This window comes from Cervus canadensis, chromosome 7 (genome assembly GCF_019320065.1).
Source record: "Cervus canadensis isolate Bull #8, Minnesota chromosome 7, ASM1932006v1, whole genome shotgun sequence".
Taxonomy (NCBI): Eukaryota; Metazoa; Chordata; class Mammalia; order Artiodactyla; family Cervidae; genus Cervus; species Cervus canadensis.
The window spans coordinates 26,693,677-26,718,257 of record NC_057392.1 but is presented as its reverse complement, the minus strand read 5'-3'; the positions used below and the strand labels follow the sequence as shown (position 1 = coordinate 26,718,257).

Sequence of the window (24,581 nt, the reverse complement as noted above, 5' to 3'; positions counted from 1 at the left end):
CTCCAGTAATGAAACTATTTTTAAATGGTCTTCAATTCAGACTCCTGTTGGGTTAGCCTCATGCATCTTCAGGTCATCCTGTAAAGACACCTTAGAAACACAGACCCAGGCCCCAACTCCAACTCCCTGACTCAAATATACTGGGGCTGTGATCAACACAGGTGGTAAAGAACCCACCTGCCAAAGCAGGAGATCTAAGAGACATAGGTTCGATCCCTGGGTCAGAAAGATCCCCTGGAGGGCATGGCAACGTTCTTGCCTGGAGAACACCATGGACAGAGGAGCCTGGCGGGCTACGGTCTGTGGGATCACAAAGAGTCAGACACGATTGAGCAACTTGGCATGCATGCATGCACGCACGCACAGGTGAGTAATCAGATGTGCAGCCGGGATTAAAAGCTCCTGTTTTAAGCTGATGAGCAGGGATTTAGCAGTTTGATTAAGATCACCTAGGGTTCACCAGAATCAGTTTTCCCCCTACATCTTGCTTACAGATTTGCTGGACAATTCATGAAGTCAGCTCCTTCCCCAAGCTCAGGGTCCTGGGCCGTGTCACTGGTTCTACAGACGGGGCTCGCCTGTGATGTACACGGAACAGAAACTTTCTCCTTGGGGTTGCTGTTTCACAACACTATGCCTCAGATCTTTAACAATACAAACAACCATGGGACACCATCATGTCACCTCCGTGTCCAAGGAGGTGACGCGCCCCGCCCTTGCCAAGCCAGCTACTGCGTTCCCAGACAGCAGTGAGTCAAGAGGGACCGACTCACCAGCTGAGCTCCACCTTCACCAACTCCACCCTCTCCTGGGGAAGCCGTCCCTTCCCGGCAGACCTCCCTGCGGCTCGGCCGTCTCCTCCCTTCCCTGGGCAGCAAGGCCCCAGCCGCTCGGCCGGCTTCCCTGGCCCTGCCCGGGGAGGACCGGCCGCGTGCCTGGAGTCTGCCCCTCTCTCCTCCCTTTGGCTCCGAATCCTCCCCTTTGATGGCAGCTTTAGCTAAACTACTGAGGCAATGATAGGATATGAGTTAACGAGTCAATACTGGGAGTAGAATCTACAAGAATGGAAAACCATAAAAAAAAAAAATTCAAAAGTTACAATTTTTGAAATTCAACAGTAAACATAATTAACTATGGTCTTTTAAGACAAACATGTATGTAATTCCTACAAAAGAGCCAGACCTGACTGAGCGACCCCACTTTCACTTTTCAGTTCCTACGCAGCCTTCCCATGTGTTGCAGTCTGAAAACTCCCGTGTCTGTCTGTATCTGAGCAAGTGGCTGGCCACGCCGACGCCACACAAGGGCACCGCCTTCGCAAGAGTGGGGGTGCACTCTGCTGGCCCATCTCCCACATCCTTCACTGGGAGCTTCGCCACCCGTTTTTCCTGCCCCACATTTAAAATGCGCTTTACTCCCCAACCAGACTTCTACTCCTGGACTCCGCTTCCCCAGCACCCACTTGAGACTGGACTATGACAACCAGTTAAGGCCCAAGGAAGCGAGCTGAAGGCTCGTCCTTACCCCTTGGAAGCAGCATCCCCAAGTTCTGCTGCAGGTGGCAGTTAGTTCATGACATGCCAAGACTGAAACATACAGATTATTCCAACCCTTGTTTTTAATAAAAATGTCATATCCTCAAGGTGTGAAGTCGTTAAGTTGTGCCTCTTTGCAACCCCACAGGCTGTAGCACACCAGGCTTCCCTGTCCTTCACTGTCTCCCCGAGTTTGCTCAAACTCATGTTCATTGAGTCGGTGATGCCATCAGACCATCTCATCCTCTGTCACGTAAAGAACAAAACCTCTGTGTTTTCAGGCAATGAAGCGGATACTGAAACCTGTGGGGTTCTACCTAGTTCTTTGGTACGTATTTAAATCGCTGTGTTTTAGTTGGAGAAAAACTTTTTTCTCTTTGAAGATTTCAGGTAATAAACCGGAGAATCATTGATGACAAACACCTCCGGCCCCTTCTGTGTTGAGGTGAATGTTATCCCTACAGGTGATGATGGAAGAACACCTGGGCCCTTCCATCATGTTTTCCTGTGAAAGGGTGAAACTGGGGATCTTGACTGTACATGACGCCCGAGAGAAAGACAGACGCACCAACCGATGGGCCACTTACCATCTGAACGAATCTTCTACAAAGTATGACGGGTGCTTTACACACAGGGGCAGGCAGACATGACTAGTAGAGGGTGACAGCCCAGGTGATACCCACATGACGGTTCTCGGGGGACACACAGGCCACGTGCCGACGTCACGAGGGGTGATGAAGAATGGAACAGGCTATCTTCCTAGGGCTTTCTTGTTCTTTGCACTAGAAATCACCTGAGGTATGTTTTTACCCGAGGAAACAAGTCTAGGGGAGATCTGCGGTTAAGAAAATGCCATCATCTACTCTGCTCCTCCCCAACACCAAGAGCGTCCCAACGTGCAGACATCCCAAGCAGGAGTCTGAGAACCCGAATACAGTCTCAGTATGCCAAAGTCGGTTATCCTCCCAACCCTAATCTTAAAAAAAATTTCACACTTTTTTTTTTCAATACATGGCAAGAAGACCAAGTTCTCTATCTGAAATGAATCATTTGACCTATTAGCTTTGGCCACACGACAAAAATGGACATAAAAATGAGAAATGTGGGATGGGAGGTTCAAGAAGGAGGGGACGTGTGTACACTTACGGCTGATGAATGTTGATGTATGGCGTAAACCAACACAGTACTGTAAAGCAATTACCCTTCACTTAGAGGTACATTTTAAAAGGAGTACTGAACTCACACTCTTTTTTTCGGCTGAGCAGGGCAGCAGGTGGGATCCTAACCAGGGCCCGAATGCAGGCATCGGGAGCCTCGAGTCTTAACCACTGGACCACACGGGAAGTCCCTGAACTCGTGTTCTGAGAGCTAGCAAGGGCAGGCCAAGAGAAAACTGGGGGACCGACAGGAAATGTAGCATTTGCTCTGTCCGCATTGTATTTCCTTATTATAACTTACTGTAATTGAGTTTAACAACACAGGAGCTGAAAAGAGGGTGACGCGGCAAACGCAGTGGTCGTCTTGCTGGCCTTAGAGGATTACTGCAGCCTAAATGAATGTCACTTGTACTTTTTTTTTTTTTGTAGCTCTAGTATTCATAAAATAAGCCTAGGTTTTTTAGAGTCTGACATAAAATGTGCCACTTACGTAAGTAAATGCTCATCACCCTAAGAAAAACACTAAAGGAAGTTTTCCTTTCACACATGTGGTAGGTGCAACTTTATATAGTCAATCTGAACTTAACGAAATCACATTCAACTTTTACAGTTAAGTTTTCTGCCTTCTGAAAGCTACCTTACTTTATACTCACACAGGCTAACTCATAAAGAGAGATGTTTGGTGAGAATTAACTCACTGTGGCAGGAATCTTAAGATTCTGTATACGAAAGCCCCTGACAGACGTCCACCAAAGATCTGGGGAAAGAGGAAGGGTATGATTTGTAGTTCTTCGTGTTTCCATGCAGGTCAAAGCCTAGAGAAAACCACCTAACTCCTACGCCATCCACAACATGATAAACTACTAGCATTTTCAATCAGACAGAACCTGTGAATACAGTAAAGAGTCAATCTTAAAAAATCAAAATGGTCTGTTAAACCTCCAATTTTTACTTTTTTTCAAGATTCCGAAGCCTAGGTTGATGTAACTATGATTTTCCTTTCTACACATTTGACTTCAAACTTCTAGTTGGTATACCTACCAGACCATTACCTGGACCAGGTTAATTGCATAGGAAGATTTTTTTTTTTAAAAACTATGTTTACATTTTTCTTAAATTAATCTTTAAAAAAGCATAGTAAAGAGTCTGAGGACAAATTATTCAACTGTTTATCATACATAAGACCGCATGACTATAATACAAAGGGGGGTTCTTTTTCATTTAACGTTACAATATACACAGCAAGTCCGGACCAGATCTTACAATCTGCACACAGGTATTTACCCTTTTCCATGCTGTTTATGTTTACAATGCACAGAAGCCCTGTAACCAAACCGTGTAGGAAAGCGCACAAAACTGGACTGCAACATAACACAGTATGCAGGAGCGTCGGCTCTGACGGCTGCCTTTATGCAAACAGCGGTTTAAAACTGCTTTTTTTTTGGTGCTTGCTCAGATGTGGCAACCAGCACAGAAAAAAAATGACCTGACCCACGTATATCTTCACCTCATATTCCTAAACAGCAGTAACTACTGAATTCCTTTTGATATTGCTAGACTCAAGATGACATCCTTTTATTCACTGTAAACCTTCATGAACTACCAAGTTCAAAAATCATCCACAGGCTTGACATTTAATTACAAAATAAATATGGATTTCCTGATTAACAACAAAAAAAATTTTTTTGTGGTTTTATAAAAACGAATATTCCCAAGTTTCCATTCACATTCACATAGTTTTAAACCTTTTTGTCTTTTGTCACTGTTTTACATATAAAAACCTGCTTTTGTTCAGAAAAAAATTGACCTAGTCAGCCACATGGAATTGACCAATAAAAAGTAACGTGGTGTTTCTGCTGAGTTGTTTTGAACAGGGTTATCGGCAGAGGTAGATTACTGCTTCTTTTCTAGGCTTCTTTGATCCTGGACAGGTAAATTTCTTATCTTCATTCTCCCAATTCAACCGCTCAAAAGTATAACACCATAAAATTGGTCAATTTAAAATGGGAACACAAATTTAGCAACTGCCAGACTGTGTTACATTAAGGCAGCATAATCTCAAAACTAGGCACCTGTTAAAACACCAGCCTGCTCATCTCAGGTCACGCGTGCGAGTTCTGCTCTACTCTGCTCGTGTTTTGGACCTGTTGGTGCAATCGAGGTCTTGCTTTCAAGTTTACAAGTAGGTTAATCAGGAATACAAGAATCAACTGCTGGTTCCATAGCTTCTGGATCCAGTGTCCCTTTACCTTCAGAAGCCTGAACACATTGAGGATGTAACAGCTGTTGTAATCTTGAGTTAGGTGTCAATCTATCATGTTCAGTACACAGACTGCTGTAAATGTATTGGCTATGGATTCAGCAACAGTTCCAGTTTTGTTTAAGCAATAGTACAGCCATAATTTTCAACTGACATTTAAAAATGGTCTAGTTACACCTTGTGTCAAAGTGCAGAACTGCTACATTATTGGTTACAGACATCTATGTGCTATAAAAACAGCTTTGGTACAATAAATTATCAAAAAAGAAAATAAATTTTTGTAAAATTCACAGCATAATTGTGAGGCAAAAAAGCAGTCACATAAAATTCTGCATTTTTTTTTTTTAAAAATGTTCAGGATGAACAGAAGACATCTTTGTGCAGAAGAAATGGTGGAGATACCACGTGCCGAGAAAAAGCAAAAGAAAAAGTAAAAAGCAGGAAGGGACACAGCTGTAGCTATTTCCATCAAAGCAAACCACTACTTCTGTGACCTTCAACCAATAAGGAAGTCAACTTTATGACACACGCAAAGTGACCTTGCAATACCTTACAATTAGTGGGTCACCAAAGTCTGTTTTAAAAGAAAGGCCTCTTGAATTACCCATTCTCTGTGTTTTCAGCGTTAAGGACTGTCTGCAAAAGCATGTCCAAAAGTGATTGCATCTGAAATGGTAGGCTCTTTTAGTTTCGAGTCCAAATCCATAAGGCCAAAGGTTTTCCCGAAGACCACCACTCAGCCCTCCCCGGGACTGGCCACGACTGACCCGCTGATTGCTTCTCAGTGCACCTTGGATGGGAGACCAGTCACGTTCCGTCCCTCTCTCTCTGTGGCCTCGGCAACGGGAGACCCACAGGATCCCAGGGCAGTGCTGCTTTGCTCCTCAGGAGGTTCAGACAGGAGGGCGCTGATCCCGCCACTCAGCATGCGTCCTGTGCCTTCCACACGCCGATACAACCGTCCCTTCCATACAGCTGAAGGTGATGACTGTGTGAGCTGGAGGTCCCTCTTCTTACAGTACTGCGTTTCCGTGCCCAAGTGTGTTTAGAGGACTTAAAAACCCCAATTTCCCACCCCCCACCCCAAACAGAACAAAAACAAAACAAAAACGGGAGGCGGGGGGAGAAAAAGGAAAAACAAAAAGGGGGAGAAAAACACCCTCATGGGGCCCTGTATGCAAATGATGTGCAGTGCCTTTTTATTTTAAAATTAGTTGGCAAATGAGCAAGACCAACATCTGAACAATAACTTTTGCGGAATAGAAAGACAAAAACCCCACTAAGTGACCGGGATGTGGCAAGTTAAAATGGGGGCGGCAAAAAGAGGACGCCTCTGAGCTATCCGAGAAGATGGGTTTGGACATGGCTCTTTTAAAAACTTCATTGTCCCTTTGCAATCTTTTCAAGTTAAAAAAAAAAAAAAAAAGTCAGCTTTGCCCTCCTGTAGCGGTTCAGTGTGTTAATCTCCTTCTGATTCAAGCAGCTTTGCACTTTGTTTTTTTTGGAAAAAAACACCACTTCTATAAAAACACACAAGAAACAAACTCAAGTTTCAATGTAGTCACGAGCTAGCTACAGGACTCTGCTGCACACACACGCCTGTCATGGGGGACTCTTCCCTGTCAGCCCCTTGCCGCATTGTCAGGTGCCCTTCAGTCATGTAATGTGCAGGACCTGTATTAGCAGAAAATTGGTATGTTGGATGTCCAGCTATGCCAGTCTCTTGGCGGGGATTGGAGTAGACGGTTAAATTAACGTCCATAGCTCCATTCTGTCCAAAGTCCAAGGTATTAGCAGCCACTGGGCGATTCTGGTAGGCCTGATTGCCTTGATTACCAGTAGAGGAGGAAGATGTGGAGGAAGAAGTTGTTGAGGAAGACAGGGATGTCATGGAGTGGTGACTGTGGCCAACCTCCATGGAATCCTGGGTCGAGGAGCTGTTTGTCGGAGAACTGTAGACCCGTGGCCTGGCCCGGCTGCCCAAGGCCTGCTGTCCGTGGTGGTGGTGGTGGTGGTGGTGGTGGTGGTGGTGGTGGGCGCTGTTCCCGTGGTGGTGGTGCAGCGCGTTCTGCTGCGGGGCCCCGTGGAAGGCCGTCTCCTGCACGGGGTGCGTCTCAACAGTGACTTGGGCAGGAGCCTCGGTGCCCGACCAGCCAAGGGGGGCAGGGAACTGCTGGCGCACCTGCAAGAGCAGATGGTGAAAAGACTTATTCAGGGGACCGCTTCCAAGCTTTAATCTTCAATCAAAAGCTACATGAGCATTTACATTAGAGAGAAGGTTTTGAAACTTTAATGTTCTAGACAGCTCTATAACACAAACTTGCAGATATGTTTCAAGAGTGAAAATTATTTTATTATGAAAGCTGCAACTTTTAGCAAGTTATATCCATAAACAGGCTCATATATTTTATTGGCCACTTTCCTTCCTTGCGAGCACTGTTTATGCCAGGGGTCAGCAAACTTCTTCTGGAAAAGGCCAGAGAGTAAAACTGGTTATTTCTGATCAGTCCAAAAGACATTCTTTACCCTAGAGCCCCTCCTCTCCATCTTTCCTGTTTTAACTGAACCACTACTATGCATTTAGCTGCCTAACCATTCCTCCACTGAAACAATCAGCGAGTACTACTAAAGCCACCTCCAAAATAAGAACTCACATCTGGCATCTCTTCTTCATTACTCTATCCAAGGTCACTACCATCTCTTGCCTAGACGAACACAACAGCCTCCTAAATCAACTCCCATCTTCCACCCTTGCTTTTGACCAAACTACTCTCCAAATCCCGAGAATAATCTTTTTAAAACAGATATCCAAATTAAGCATGAAAGAGAAATAAAAAGCATCCAAATTGGAAATAAAGAAATAAAATGGCTGCTACTTACACATGATGCAACATTATATATGGAAAACCCTAAAGACTCCATTAGAAAAGTTATGGAAATAATATATTCAGTAGGGTTACAGGATACAAAATCAATACACAAAAACCTATTGCATTTCTATATACTAATAAGAAAATATCAGAAAAAGAAAACAATCCCATTTACAAATGCATCAAAAAGAACAAAATAAGCGAGACATAAATTTAACCAAGGAGGTAAAAGGGCTTTATATGGAAAACAAGACAGTAGCGAGAGAAATGGAAGACCAAGTCAGTGGAAGACTGTCCACGCTCACTCTAAGAGTGAAGAGTCAAAGCTGTTAAAATGTCCGAACTACTGAAAGCAATCTACAGATTCAATGCAATCCCTATCAAAATTCCAATGGCATGTTTAAAAAAAAAAATAGAACAAAATCTTAAAATTTGTAATCCACAAAAAATATCCAAGTAGTCGAAGCAACCCTGAGAAAGAAAAAGCTGGAAGCATCACACTCCTTGATACCAAACTATACTACAAAGCTACAGTAACTAAAAACGGCACGGTACTGGCATAAAAACAAGCACACAAGTCAACGGAACAGAAGAGAGAGCCCAGAAATAAACCTATGTGTATACAGTCAGTTAATTTATGAGAAAGAACCAAAAATATACAATGGAGAAAGGCTATTCTCTTCAGTAAAGGGTGTCGTGGGACTTCCCTGGTGGTCCAGGGGTTAAGAATTCACCCGCCAATGCTGGAACACAGGTCTGACCTCCGGATCAGGAAGATCCCCGAGGCCACGGAGAAGCTAAGACTGGGTACCACAAACCCTGCAGCCCGCACTCTGCACTGAGAGGCCGCCACAGGAGGAGCCCACACAGCGCAGCGAAGGGCGGCCCCTGCTCGGGGAGACCAGACAGAGCCTGTGTGCAACGGTGAAGACCCAGCACAGAGGAGAAATCAGTTACTTAATTTAAATGGTGTCATGAAAACTAGACAACCAGATAACAAAAGAATGAAACTCAACCACCATTTTACACCAAAGCCCCAAATGAACCCAACATGGATTAAAGACTTGAAGCCATAGAACTCCTATAGGAAACACAGATGGTCTGACACAAGTCCTGGTGATGATTTTTTTAATCTGACACCAAAGCAAAAGCAACAAAAGCAAAAATAGACAAATGAGACTACATTATACTAAAAAGCTACTGTACAATAGAGGAAACCATCAACAAAACGAAAAGGCAACCTCCTGAATGGGAGAAAACATTTGTCAATCATGTATCTGATAAGAGGCTAATAATACTCCAAACATAAAAAGAACTGATAAAACTCAATAGCAAAAACCCAAATAATCTGACTTAAAAATGGGCAGGAGATCTGACTACACGTTTCCAAAGAAGACACAAAGATGGCCATCATGCACAAGAAAAGCAACTCAACATCGTTGGTCACTAGAGAAATGCAAACCCAAACCACAATGAGACGTCACTCTCAAAAAGACAACAAATGACAACTGCTGGTAAGGATGTAGAAAAAAGGAAACCCTCACACACTGATGATGGGAATATACATTAGTATAACCATTATATGGAAAATAGTACGGAGGAGGTTCTTCAAAAAATTAAAAACAGAACTACCACATGATCTTATGATTACACAGTCGAAGTGAGAAATAGATATATGGGCTTAGATCTGATAGAGTGCCTGATGAATTATGGACAGAGGTGCATGACACTGTACAGGAGACAGGGATCAAGACCATCTCCAAGAAAAAGAAATGCAAAAAACCAAAATGGCTGTCTGAGGAGGCCTTACAAATAGCTGTGAAAAGAAGAGAAGCGAAAAGCAGAGGAGAAAAGGAAAGATATACCCATTTGTTGAATGCAGAGTTCCAAAGAACAGCAAGGAGAGATAGGAAAGGCTTCCTCAGTCATCAGTGGAAAGATACAGAGGAAAACAATATAATGTGAAAGACTAGAGATCTCCTCAAGAAAACTAGAGATACCAAGGGAACATTTCATGCAAAGATGGGCTCAATGAAGGACAGAAATGGTATGGACCTAACAGAAGCAGAAGATATTAAGAAGAGGTGGCAAGAATACACAGAAGAACTATACAAAAAAGATCTTCACGACCCAGATAATCATGATGGAGTGATCACTCACCTAGAGCCCGACATCCTGGAATGTGAAGTCAAGTGGGCCTTAGGAAGCATCACCACGGACAAAACTAGTGGAGGTGATGGAATTCCAGTTGAGCTATTTCAAATCCTCAAAGATGATGCTGTGAAAGTGCTGCACTCAATATGCCAGCAAATTTGGAAAACTCAGCAGTGGCCACAGGACTGGAAATGGTCAGTTTTCATTCCAATCCCAAAGAAAGGTAAGGCCAAAGAATGCTCAAACTACTGCACAATTGTACTCATCTCACACGCTAGTAAAGTAATGCTCAAAATTCTCCAAGCCAGACTTCAACAGTACATGAACCATGAACTTCCAGATGTTCAAGCTGGTTTTAGAAAAGGCAGAGGAACCAGAGATCAAACTACCAACATTTGTTGGGTTATCGAAAAAGCAAGAAAGTTCGGAAAAACATCTATTTCTGCTTTAACTGACTATGCCAAAGCCTTTGACTGTGTGGATCACAATAAGCTGTGGAAAATTCTGAAAGAGATGGGCATACCAGACCACCTGACCTGCCTCTTTAGAAATCTGTATGCAGGTCAGGAAGCAACAGTTAGAACTGGGCATGGAACAACAGACTGGTTCCAAATGTGGAAAGGAATACGTCAAGGATGTATGTTGTCACCCTGTTTATTTAGCTTATATGCAAAGTACATCATGAGAAACGCTGGGCTGGATGAACCACAAGCTGGAATCAAGATGGCCAGGAGAAATATCAATAACCTCAGATATGCAGATGACACCACCCTCATGGCAGAAAGTGAAGAAGAACTAAAGAGCCTCTTGATGAAAGTGAAAGAGGAGAGTGAAAAAGTTGGCTTAAAGCTCAACATTCAGAAAACTAAGATCATGGTATCAGGTCCCATCACTTCATGGCAAATAGATAGGGAAACAGTGACAGACTTTATTGTTTGGGGCTCCAAAGTCACTGCCGATGGTGACTGCAGCCATGAAATTAAAAGATGCTTAGTCCTTGGAAGAAAAGTTATGACCAGCCAAGACAGCATATTAAAAAGCAGAGACATTACATTGCCAACAAAGGTCTGTCTAGTCAAGCCTGTGGTTTTTCCAGTGGTCATGAATGGATGTGAGAGTTGGACTACAAAAAACTGAGTGCCAAAGAATTGATGCTTTTGAACTGTGGTGTTAAGAGAAGACTCTTGAGAGTCCCTTGGACTGCAAGGAGATCCAACCAGTCCATCCTAAAGGAAATCAGTCTTGAGTGTTCATTGGAAGGACTGATGTTGAAGCTGAAACTCCAATACTTTGGCCACCTGATGCAAAGAACTTTTTCTAATTAGAAAAGACCCTGATGCTGGGAAAGATTGAAGGCGGGAGGAGAAGGGGACAGGAGAGGATGAGATGGTTGGATGGCATCACTGACTCAATGGACATGAGTTTGAGTAAACTCTAGGAGTTGGTGATGGACTGGGAAGCCTGTTGTGCTGCATTCCATGGGGTCACACAGAATCAGACACGACTGAGCAACTGAACTGAACTGAACCACATGATCCTCAATTCTGCTTCTGGGTATTTATGTGAAGAAAACAAAAACACTATCTTGGAAAGATATATGTACCCCCATGTTCACTGTAGTAGTATTATAACAGCCAAAATAAGAAACAACCCAAGCACCCACTGATGGATGAATGGGTAAACAACCTGCACAGTCTGGTCAATGCTCCTTTCTCCAACCTTTTCCTCTAGTCTGCCTTCATCCTGCTGCCTGGGCTCCTACTACACAGCATATTCCTTCTGTTCCTCGATCTGATCAACATCTTTCACATGCCTCAGAGTATCTGCACATACTGTTCCCTTCTGCCTAGAATGTTCTGATTTCTAATTTCTGCTTGGATGCTTCTTTCTCATTGTTTCAGTGCCAGAGTCTTCCCTCACCACTCTGGCTAATGCTGCCCTAACTTCTGGGCCAGAGACTCCCAGTTGTCCTCAAAAAACTTCTTCCTCCTGGGCACGTGGCTCCAATTACACTCACTTCCAGTTTCCGCTGTACTAAGACACAGCCGTGCAACTGTTTTGGTCAATGGCAAGTTCCTATAGTACAACCAGATCCGGTCCACAAAATACTTCCCAAGTCCTTCTGCGGGATGCAGCAGACAACTAGGCCCTGGGGATGGGGTAGTCACAAGATGTCAGGAACCCAGGACATGGGAGAGCCGTGCTGCTAACCCACATGCCCACTCTGGACGTTGCATAAAAGAGAAACTTCACATTCTTCAAGCTACCATATTTTGGGGGCTCTATCTGTTATCAGTTGGGCCTGCTTAGTACACACACCCCACCCAAGAAACAGCTATTCTCTATTATACTGTCTTATTTTCTAGTAGTTGCAATTTATATTCACTTGATTCATTTATATACTGAGTCACTGTAAGCTCTAGGAAGGCAAAGCCTGTTTCTTTATCACCAGTGGCTAGCACAGATCATTGGAGAAGGCAATGGCACCCCACTCCAGTACTCTTGCCTGGAAAATCCCATGGGCGGAGGAGCCTGGTGGCCTGCAGTCCATGGGGTCGCTAAGAGTCAGACACAACTGAGCCACTTCACTTTCACTTTTCACTTTCAAGCACTGGAGAAGGAAATGGCAACCCACTCCAGTGTTCTTGCCTGGAGAATCCCAGGGACGGAGGAGCCTGGTGGGCTGCCCTCTGTGGGGTCACACAGTTGCAGACGACTGAAGCGACTTAGCAGCAGCACAGATCATTCAGTATTTACTTAATCAAAGTGGTCCCAAGAAATACTATTGAAAATAGTATTGAAAATACTATTGATCCCAGTTTCTTAAAACTCAGTTAACTGGCAAGCTAAATTGGTAAAATTACATGGAGAGCAATTTGGCAACAGTCATCAAAGTGACAAGCCACATTACTCTCTGACCCAGCAATTCCACATCCAAGAATTTATACCACAGATGCACTAACTGTGTGTGTGTGTGTGTGGATTATTTATATATGGGGTTATTCATTATAGCATTATTTTGAGTAGTAAAGAAGATTGAAAGTAAACTAAATGTCCACTAACAGGGAACTACTGCAATGACTTGTGGAATATCTAAACAGAATACTGCGTGGCTATTTAAAACAAAACAAACAGAATGAACAAGTTTTCTATGATACAGAATGAGTTCCATAATATTATCTATTAAAAAACATATTACAACATGTTAAAATAAAAAGATATAAAGCAGTGTGCGTGGTATGCTACCTATCACTTGTGTACAAAGGTTAGGTGAAGAATATATATTTGTATTTGCTTGTGAATATATAAAATATCTCAGAAAGGCTACATGAAACTAACAACATTAATATAGAAATTAGGTGGCTAGAGGACACAGAAGGGAAGACTTCTCATTGAATCCCCGTTTATGTTTACCGATTTTTAAACCATGTGAATGTATCAACTATGTAAAGATTAAATAAAAATGGTTTGAAGCAAATAAGCACAATATTGATTGACTTCTTTAAATATGGGCAGGATGAACACAAATGTCTTATGTTATCCTGGTACAGTTTATGTATTTGCAGTATTAATATAATTGGAAGAATAAAGGGAGGAAAGAAGGTCACTCTGAAGATTAGGGAAAGCCTCTGGTAGTGATATTTAAAATCAGAAGGATATACAGAAGTCACCAAAGCAAAGAGGGAGGAAAAGCATATTCCAGGCTGAGCACAGTCCTCGTGAGAACTGTGATGGAGAACGTAAGGTCCAGAAAATGAAAAAAATTCCAGGAAGACCAGAGTGAATGGAAAGGAAGAACGCCTGGGTAGGGGCCAGATCACAGAAACCACTGAAAACTCCACGCTGTGCTCAGTCATGTCTGACTCTGCAACCCCATGGACGGTGGCCCATGAGGCTCCTCTCTCCGTGGGATTCTCCAGACAAGAATACTGGAGGGGGTTGCCGTGCCCTCCTCCAGGGCATCTTCCTGATCCAGGGATCGAACCCATGTCTCTTATGTTTCCTGCACTGGTAGGCAGTTCTTTACCGCTCGCGCCACCTGGGAAGCCCTCTCAATTTTTTTTTTTTTTTTAAGTATAAGAGAAAGCCAAAAACTGGTTGAAAGCAGGGGATGGACCCGGATGAGACTGTTTTAACTGAATGTTTATTTACTTAGCTGACAAAGAGAGCAGAGGTGAACTGGTGGATGAAACAGATGCTGGAAGACCAGTTAAAAATAATCTTTATAGGAAGATAAGCTAGAGATGCCTGTAGCAAGGAGTGGGGGGAGTGAAGTGGAGAGAATAGAAACACATGTAGGATATTCCGAATCCACACTATTTATCATTTGATTCCATGTCGGGAGGTGAGGGAGAGACTCAAGGATTAACTCCCAGACATGTATGACCTAAGCAAATGGGTAAATTCAGGGCCATTCTGTACAAAGAACAGATAAAAGCAGATGCGCTGTGGCAGAAGACGAAGCAATGACAGGATCTGTAGGTTGTGCTGTGGAGACCTCCAGCGAGCACGGCACTGATAGGAGGTGATCAGGGGCTCAGGAGTGAGGTCCAGGTCAGAATCAGGACGTGAAGTGGCTGACATCAAGACAGACGTTGTGGACACTGGTAGGCACACATGAGGTCACCCGAGGGCTATCAGGTGGGAGAGAGGGCACGGAACGTCCACTTTTACCAGCAGCGGGAGAAGAGAATCCAGAAAGGAGGTGACAACGGAAGAGGGCAGGCCGGGCGAAGGGCCACGCTGTGCGCATGCCCAGGGCAGATGGAAACCAGAGCCGGGTCACTGCGAGTGAGGACTGGACGGAAAAGTGACCGAGAGCCCGCCCGGCTGCTCAGAACTGACGCTGGTGCCACGACAGGACAGGTGCTCACGCTGGGAGCAGGCTGCCTAGAGCAGTAGAAGGGCTCTCAAAGGGTGAGGAAACAGAGCTCATGGAGAGCAGAACGTGGGGCAGGGAAAACACCGGCCAGGGAAGGCCTGCTGCTGTCCAGAGACACCTGGGGAGGGCTGGGCGCGGAGGGAAGGCGGTGAGCAGAGGTCCCAGGGTGGCAGCGGACAGCAGAGCGCAGGTGGGAGACAGTGGACGAGCGCCCGCGGAGCCGGGTGAGGTGTCTGGGGACAGGCCGTGAGGCTTCCTTTCTGAAGAGTGCTCCCCACCCAGGGAGGAGTCAGGGAGAACAGAGGAGAGGCTTCTAAGAAGTGGAGAAGAGGCTGAAACAATTACTGGAGAGAGCGGGAGTGGGAAGAGATGATGTGAGAAGCAGGAGAGCCTGCCCAGCAGGCTGGGGACCAGGAATCAGCGGTGACCACATCCCGACACACACCTCTCCAACAGCCCGCGGCAGCCCCAGGCCAGCAACGGGGCAACGTTCATCAGCGTCCACTGTGTTTCTCATTAAACAACAGACTTGCCTCTCATTATAAACATCATTACGCAGTACTCAGGATGAATTAACTTACTCTTTTACAGAGTATTTAAATATTAGTAAACATTTTTATTACTACCATCTGCTTCACCCCCTTAAAAAATTTTACTTCATGAGATCCTCTTTAATCAGTTGAAAAACCGACAGAACAAAAAAGAAAAAACTTCAAGGCACAAAACAAAACATGGAGCTGAAAAAGCAAAGCACAAACTGATCCAGAACCTAGGACCATCGGTGGTGACAGATAACGAGACGAGGGAGAGGCAGTAATTAAGATGATGAGCCGGAGAAAGACCTGAACCCAGGAAGTCACAGTTCCCACTGTAAAACGGAAATCCAAACAGGGTAAGGCTAAAAACGCTACAGAATAAATGAGATAAACACAGGGGAAAAAGTACCTGGAGCAATGGCTCATGTGCGCTCAGTAAATTTTAGCTATTTCTAAATAAGGAGGGAAATGACTGCGAGGTTGTGCTGCTTTATGTCAGTCATGTAAGTTGGAACCCCTTACAGGAGAGGAAGCTCTGACCCTTCGGAGGAAGCGACAATCACCCAAAAGACACGGGGCAGCCCACACTGCTCCCCGGGCACAACGGAGGGTGCGCGTGAGGGCGGGCTGGGCTCACCTGCGGACTGTGGGTCTCACAGTCCATGGCCTGGACGGCGGCCGTGAAGTGCCCGCCGCTGTGCCGATGCTGGTGCGTCGGGTCCGACCTGGCTCTCCCACTGTTGCTCGTCCCCGACGATCCACCTGGAGCATCACAACACGACACTACTTGTGAGTGTGAAGTTAGTTGTGTTCAAGTAGATATATCCTAAAACTGTAACATTAAAACTGAAATACCCTCTATTAACCTGAAAGGGCACCAGAAAAGCACCCAATTCCCTTCTTTCACATGAATCATTGAACTCAAATACGACCAAGTTCAGTTAAGTTGGGAAAACTGTTTCCACCTTAAAAACAATTTAAATATTTGGCTACTAGTTTTTTCCCAAGTAGAATTTATTGTATGCACAGTTAAGTCTTAGAACTTGTGAATTTTTTTACAGGCCCAAAGAATAGACTTACGAAAAATAATTCCTCCCTTGTTGTTGTTGCTCAGCTGCTAAGTTGTGTCCAACTCTTTGCTTCCCCATGGAGCACAGCACGCAAGGCTTCCCTGTCCTTCACTATCTCAAGGAGTCTGCTCAAACTCGTGTCCAATAAATCGGTGATGCCATCCAACCATCTCATCCTCTTTTGCCCCCTTCTCCTCATTCTCTCAATCTTTCCCAAAATCAGTGTCATTTCAATCAGTCGGCTCTTCGCATCAGGTGGCCAAAGTATTGGAGCTTCAGCATCAGTCCTTACAATGGATATTCACAGTTGATTTCCTTTAGGATTAATTGGTTTGATCTCCTTGCAGTCCAAGGGACTCTCAAGAATCTTCTCCAGCACCACAGTTTGAAAGAATCAGTTCTTCAGCACTCAGTCTTCTTTATAGTCCAACTATCGCATCTGTACATGACTACAGGAAAAACCACAGCTTTGACTATACGGACCTTTGTCAGCAAAGTAATGTCTCTGCTTTTTAATATGATATCTAGGTTGGTCATAGTTTTTCTTCCAAGGAGCAAGCGCCTTTTAATTTCATAGCTTCAAGTCAACTGTCTGAAATGATTTTGGAGCCCAGGAAAATAAAAGGATGCCACTGTTTCCATTTTTCCCCCACCTATTTGCCATGAAATGATGGGACCAGATGCCATGATCTTCATTTTTTCAATGTTGAGTTTTCAGCCAACTTTTGCACTCTCCTCTTTCACCTTCATCAAGAGGCTCTTTAGCTCCTCTTCACTTTCTGCCATAAGGGTGGTGTCATCTGTATATCTGAGGTTATTGATATTTCTCCCAGCAATCTTGATTCCAGCTTATGCTTCTTCCAGCCCAGTGTTTCTCATGATGTACTCTGCATATAAGTTAAATAAGCAGCGTTACATACTCCTTTCCTGATTTGGAACCAGTCAGTTGCTCATGAACGGTTTTAACTGTTTCTTCCTGATGTGCATACAGGTTTCTTCAGGAGGCAGGTTAAGGTGGTCTGGTAGTCCTATCTTTTGAAGAATTTTCCATAGTTTTTTGTGATCCACACAGTCAAAGGTCTGAGTGCAGTCAATGAAGCACAAGTGGATGTTTTTCTGGAATTCCCTTGCTTTTTCTATGAGTCAACAGATGTTGGCAATTTGATCTCTGGTTCCTCTGCCTTTTCTAAATCTAGTTTGTACATCTGGAAGTTCCAACACGTACTGTTGGAAGTCTAGCTTGGATTTTGAGCATTACCTTGCCAGCATGTGAAATAAATGCAATTGTTCAGTAGTTTGAACATTCTTTGGCACTGCCTTTCTTTGGGATTAGAATGAAAACTGACTTTTCTAGTCCTGTGGCCCACTGTTGAGTTTTCCAAATTTGCTGGCATATTGAGTGCAGCACTTTCACAGCATCATCTTTTAGGATTTGAAATAGCTCTACTGGAACTCCATCACTTTCACTAACTTTGACTGTAGTGATGCTTCCCAAGGTCCACCTGACTTCACATTCCAGGATGTCTGGTTCTAGTTGAGTGATCACACCATCGTGGTCATCTGGGTCACTAAGACCTTTTTTGTAGTTTCTCTTTGTATTCTTGCCACCTCTCATTAATCTCTTCTGCTTCTGTTATGTTCTTACTGTTTCTGTCCTCCATCATGCCTATCCTTGCATGAAATGTTCCCTTAATATCTCCAATTTTCTTGAAGACATCTCTAGTCTTTCCCATTCTATCGTTTTCCTCTATTTCTTTGCACTGGTCATTTAAGAAGGCTTTCTTATCTCTCCTTGCTATTCTCTGAAACTCTGCCTTTAGTTGGGTATCTCTCTCCCTTTCTCCTTTGCCTTTCAGTTCTCATCTCACCTATTTGTAAGGCCTCCTCAGACAACCTCTTTGCATTCTTGCATTTCTTTTTCTTGGAGATGATTTTGATCACTACCTCCTGCACAATGTTATGAACCTCGTAAGGTTTGTTTGTTAAGAATTCAGCCTATAGTTCTTCAGGCACTCTATCAGATGTAATCCCTTGAATCTATTTATCACCTCCACTGTATAATCATAAGGAACTTGATTTAGGTCATACCTGAATGGTCCAGTGGTTTTCCCTACTTTCTTCAATTTAAGCCTAAATTTTGCAATAAGGAGTTGATGATCTGAGCCACGGTCAGCTCCAGGTCTTGTTTTTGCTGCCTGTATAGAGCTTCTCCATCTTTGGCTGCAAAGAATATAAACAACCTGATTTTGGTACTGACCATCTCGTGATGTCCATGTGTAGAGTTGTCTCTTGTGTTGTTGGAAAAGCATGTTTGCTATGACCAGCGTGTTCTTTTGGCAAAACTGTTGGCCTTTGCCGTGCTTCATTTTGTATCCCTAAGTCAAACTTGCCTGTTATTCCAGGTATCTCTTGATTTCCTACTTTCGATTCCAATCCCATGATGAAAAGGACATCTTTTTTAGGTGTTAGTTCTAGAAGGTCTTGTAGGTCTTCAGAGAACTGTTCAACTTCAGCTTCTTTGGCATTAGGGGTTTGAGGCATAGATATGGATTACTGTGATACTGAATGGTTTGCCTTGGAAACAAACAGAGATCATTCTGTTATTTTTGAGACTGCATCCCAGTACTGCATTTGGGACTCTCTTGTTGACTATGAGGGCTATTCCATTTCTTCTAAGAGATTCTTGCCCACAGCAGTAAATACAATGGTCATCTGAATTAAATTCTCTCATTCTGGTCCATTTTAGTTCACTGATTCCTAAGAAGTCAATATTCACTCTTGTCACCTCCTACTTGACCACATCCAATTTACTCAGATTCATGGTCCTAACATCCCAGGTTCTATGCAATGCTGCTCTTTACAGCATCAGACTTTATTTCCATCACCAAACACATTCACAACAGGGTGAGGTTTCTGCTGTGGCCCAGCCTCTTCATTCTTTCTGGAGTTACCTTTCCTCTCGTCACCACAGCAGCACACTGGACACCTACTGACTTGGGGGCGGGGGGGTGGGCATCCCTCATGTCTCAGTGTCATGTATCTTCTCCTTTTCATACTGTTTATGGGGCTCTCGAGACAAGAATACTGGAGTGGCTTGCCGTTCCTTTCTCTAGTGGACCGCATTTTGTCAGAAGTCTCCACCATGACCTGTCCAACCTGGGGTCCCTACACAGCAGGGCTCATAGCTTCCTGAGTTACACAAGAGTGTGATTCATGTGACCACTTTATTAAGTTTTCTCTGATTGTGGGTTTTTGTTCTGGAGGCTGTGGAATTGTAGTTCTTGTTTCTTCTGTTTGCCCTCTGATGGATTCCTCCTTACCCATTAACAAACTTTAAAAACACATGAAATAACCCCCACTTTGTAAAGAAAAGAGCACACATTTAAAAGCCTAAATAGTATCAGAACCACAGACCTGAGCTTGAAGACGTACTGGAGGTGGTGCCCGAAGACTGTGACTGCTCCATAGCAGGACTCGTGGATACACTATTACTTGTGTTTGTACCTTCATCAGCTGTTTTCTTGAAAAAACTGTGCTGCAGGGCATAGTAAGGTTGAATTCGAGATTTGGGGTCATAATCAAGCATCCTTAAAATGAGGTCTTTGAACTTCAAGTAGTCAGCTACTGTATGACCCGATTCCCCAGCACGACGCCCACCAGGTCCTCCTGTTTCTACTCCGAGAATATTATGAAGTTTACGGGTTCCTGGTGGTTTGTACTCCTAAAGAGAAAAAAGACAAAAAAAGGGGGGGTTTCTCTAAATTTGGTGGAATACGTAAAAGCCTACATAACATAACATCAAATAAGCTTACTTATAGGATAATGCTGAGACCTTTGTCAAAAGGAGTGTTTTATGGTTTGCTCTTCTAGATTTTCACATATACTATTCTGAAAGTGCTGCAATTAGGAGAAATTCAAAATTACTCCAAGCAGAAATGATTATAAAGATCACCTAGTGGAGGAATCAGCAAACTATGCCCTGTTTCAGAGCCTACTTTATATAAACAGCCCCTGCTATGAATGGTTTTACATTTTTAAAGATGGTAAAAACAACCAGAACCAAGTAAGAATATGCAACAAAATCTTTACTCTGTGGTCCTTGACAAAGGAAGTATACTACCAGTGGCCACGAACCTCTTTTCTGCCCGATACACCTGTGAACTCAGGTGCACTTCCTAGGTAACAGTGGCTCATTAAAGCTTTAGCCATCACGCCTAATAAAGAACCATGGGTTTAGCGCCGTACCTTGCTTATATTCAGATAAAAAAAAAATTGAAAGCAAATTATTTATGCTTCACTTTAGAAAATACATTTAATAAACTGCCTTTAACATGTGCTGACATTTTCGGGAAACTCATTTTAACAGGTAATCTTTAAAATCCCTATGAACACTGAATTTATTCAGCATAGTATTAGTAGATTTTGCTTCTAGGTACAATGTAGCAATTTGTAAGAGACCATTACTCTTACTTCAAAATCAAGAACAAGCCAGGTAGGCAAACCACAAAATCACTGCCTTTTAAAAATCTATCAGGGACCTGGTGGTCTAGTGGTTAAGAACCTGCCTTGTGGTTCAGGAAACGCAGATTCCCGACCTGGTCAGGGAACTAACCCCCACATGCCGCAGAGCAGCTGAGTCCACGCATCACAACTGCTGTCCTCACGCCCAGGAGCTCGCGCGAGGCTACGGAAGATCCCCCACGAGGCAGCAAAGACCCCCACGTGCTGCCACTGAGACCTGGGGCAACAGTATTAATTAATTAAAAAAGAAACCTATCAGAGTGCAGAGGATTAAAGAAACCAGAGCTAACTAAACCCTGCAAAGTGAAAGCCTTTCCTAGGAAAGAAGAGACTACAGTGGGAGAAGGAATGAAAGCCACGGATGTGAGGAGGGAAAATCCAGCCCAACTCCAAACCAACTGAGGACAGCTATGAGTGGCTGGGCCTAAGGGTGGGACAGGCAGACGGCCCCGTGAGGACCCCCCAGGGAGGACCCCAGGGTGGCAAACCTGGAGCCAGAGCAGCAGTGTGAACACAGACCACCCTGAGGCCCAGAACATTAGGAGTGGGCTGCTGGCTAGGCATAACATATAAAAGATCTCCCCAGTCTCCAAACACTGCTTAAAACCTATGAAGACAGTGGAGAACAGAATCTAAGTCAAGCAAACAAACAATACAGAGCCCAGACTCAGCTGCACAGCACAATGAAACCAACTAAGTCTCATCACACCAGCAGACTGACAGAGGAGGAGCCAAGTCTCAGTCCATAGAAAAGTAAGACTTACTTCTACCTCGGCTGTTCTTAAATGCAGGAAGTTCAGCATACATTTAAAAAATTACAGACACAAGAAACAAACCAAAAAGCGGGTCCATGTTAAGTGGAAAAAAATGCAGTATCATAAATGAAGAATCCACTTAATGATCTTAACAGCAGACTGGGCTCAACAGAAGGAAAACAATGAGTGAACTAAGAGACAAAGAAATGATTCAAACTAACATACAAAAAGAAAACAAGATGAATAAACTAGAGACCTCTAAGATGGTATTAAGCACCATAACATATATTTAAGTAGATAATTACCAGAAGAGGAGGAAGCAAAGCAGAACAAATATTTGAAAGGATAATGTCTGAGGATTTTGATGAAAGATATCAACCCGACAGATCTAACAAATTCAGCACACTCCACGGAAAATAAACACAGAGAAAACTATGCACAAGAACCTAACAGTCAAACTGCTGAAAAATCAAACATATTTAAAAAAAAAAAAAAAAGGGCATCAAAGTCAGCCAGGGGGAAGAAGAGAGAAATATTTTATAAAGAAAACACTGCTTAAAATGAATAATAATAGTCCTTGCCCTGCAGAAGAAGTAGCACAAAAAAAGTTGGGGGGGTTGGGGTGAGGGAGGGAATAAAAAAAGAAAAAGAAAACACTACTTAGGAAAATCAATGACTTCTCAGAAACAATGTAATACAGAAAACAATGTCATAACATCATTTTCTTTAGCTGAAATGTAAGCCTAAAATTCTATATCCACTGAAATTTCCATATCCATGAAAAATCTTTTCAAAAATAAAGGTGAATAAAGGTATTTTCAGATAAACAACTGTTGAAAAGAATTCATCAGCAGAAGTTACTGACTACAAAATTAAAAAGTTAAAGGAAGTTCTTCAGGCTAAAGGAACATAATACCAGATGGAACTTAGGAACAATAACAAGAAATGAAGAACTCTATGGGTAAAAAGAACTTGTGTGTGTGTGTGGCGGGGCGGGGGGGTGGCAGGGGAAGGGGAGGGGTCCTGGCCCACAGTGCGTGGCTTGTAGAATCTTACAGTTCCCTGACAAGGGACTGAACCTGGGGCCATGCCAGTGAAAGCTCAAAGTCCTAACCACTGGACTGTTAAGGAACTCCTGAAAAGAACTTGTTACTATCTTTATCTTTTATGTGTCTTAAAATCTCTTCTAAATGTCGTTTGTAATTTAGGCAGTTGTGTTGTGAGGTATGTAATGCACGCGTGAGTGATACATGATGACAAAAGATGGAAGGCATTAGATAAAAGCACATGGTTATCACACAGCTTATCAAGTTACATAACACTTTGTTAAGGTCAACTGGTAAGTTATAGAGGCATATAATAAGAGCAACCCTAACAATTACACAAAGAGGAATAGCTATAAAGTCAGGAAGAAAAGATGAAATAAAACACCAAAAGTCTCAACTCCAAAGAAGGCAGGAAAGTAGTAGTGGGAAACAAACAACAGATAAAACAAGCAGAAACACACATGGCAAAAGTCTAAAACCCAATCCTCTGAGTAACTAGGGACCAAATAATTCATTGTGAAATAAAGATACTATTCAACTGGATTAAAAAGCGTAACTCAAACTACATTCTGTATTTAAAAATCGTATTTTACATACAAAAGTATGAACAGGTTTACACTAAAAGGATTTAAAAAAATACTATGAAAGTATTAAGAATTAGAAAACTGGTATAGCTTGAATAATATCAAACAAAGTAAACACAAGAAAATATTAAAGACAAAAAGGAACATTTCATGGTGATGAAAGACTGAATTTATCACCATGTTCTAACAATACTAAATGGGTACACCTATTAAGAGAGCTTCAAAAACCAGAAAACTAAAAGAAGATTAAGACAAATCCAGTATCATCATGAAAGATGAACACTTCTCCCAGTTATTGATAAAACATACACAGACACACATTAAGTAAGGATGCAAAGATTCCCCAATAAAAGACCAACAAGCACATGAGAGGGTGTGCAACGTCACTTTAATTATTAGAGAAATGCAAATCAAAACTATGATGAAGTACTACCTCCCGCTGCTCACAATGGCCATCATGGAAAAATCTATACATGGTAAATACCGGAGAGGAGAAAAGAGAATCCGCTTCCAGTGTTAGTGGGGCTGTAACCTGGTGCAGCCACTATGGGAAAGAGTATGGAGGTTCCTTAAGAAACTAAAAACATAATAGCAAATGAAGAAACAGACAAAGGATTAATCTCAAAAATATACAAGCAACTCCTGCAGCTCAATTCCAGAAAAATAAATGACCCAATCAAAAAATGGGCCAGAGAACTAAACAGACATTTCTCCAAAGAAGACATACAGATGGCCAACAAACACATGAAAAGTGCTCAACATCAACTCATTATTAGAGAAATGCAAAATCAAACCACAATTGAGGTACCATACACACCAGTCAGGATGGCTGCTATCGAAAAGTCACAAAGCAATAAATGCTGGAGAGGCTGTGGAGAAAAGGGAACCCTCTTACACTGTTGGTGGGAATGCAAACTAGTACAGCCACTATGGAAAACAGTGTGGAGATTCCTTAAAAAAATGGAAATAGAACCTGCCATATGACCCAGCAATACCACTTCTGGGCATACACACTGAGGAAACCAGATCTGAAAGAGACACGTGCCACCCCATGTTCATCACAGCCACTGTTTTATAATAGCCAGGACATGGAAGCAACCTAGATGCCCATCAGCAGATGAATGGATAAGGAAGCTGTGGTACATATACACCATGGAATTTTACTCAGCCGTCAAAAGGAATTCATTTGAACCAGTCCTAATGAGATGGAT

At 43.1% G+C, this 24,581-nt stretch overlaps 1 protein-coding gene across 7 annotated transcripts in view; it reads right to left on the bottom strand.

The window, feature by feature from the left end:
• Nucleotides 1–3,837: 3,837 nt before the first annotated feature.
• Nucleotides 3,838–24,581, bottom strand: part of DYRK1A (dual specificity tyrosine phosphorylation regulated kinase 1A) — a 144,290-nt gene continuing 123,546 nt past the window's right edge. For all 7 annotated transcript variants that reach the window (XM_043474721.1, XM_043474726.1, XM_043474720.1 and 4 more), the window contains 3 exons: nucleotides 19,879–20,185; nucleotides 16,032–16,156; nucleotides 3,838–7,134 (listed from right to left, as the gene is read on the bottom strand). In XM_043474721.1, the coding sequence (XP_043330656.1) occupies nucleotides 6,514–7,134; nucleotides 16,032–16,156; nucleotides 19,879–20,185 (1,053 nt within the window). In that variant the 3' untranslated portion in view covers nucleotides 3,838–6,513. The remainder of the gene's footprint in view (nucleotides 7,135–16,031; nucleotides 16,157–19,878; nucleotides 20,186–24,581) is intronic.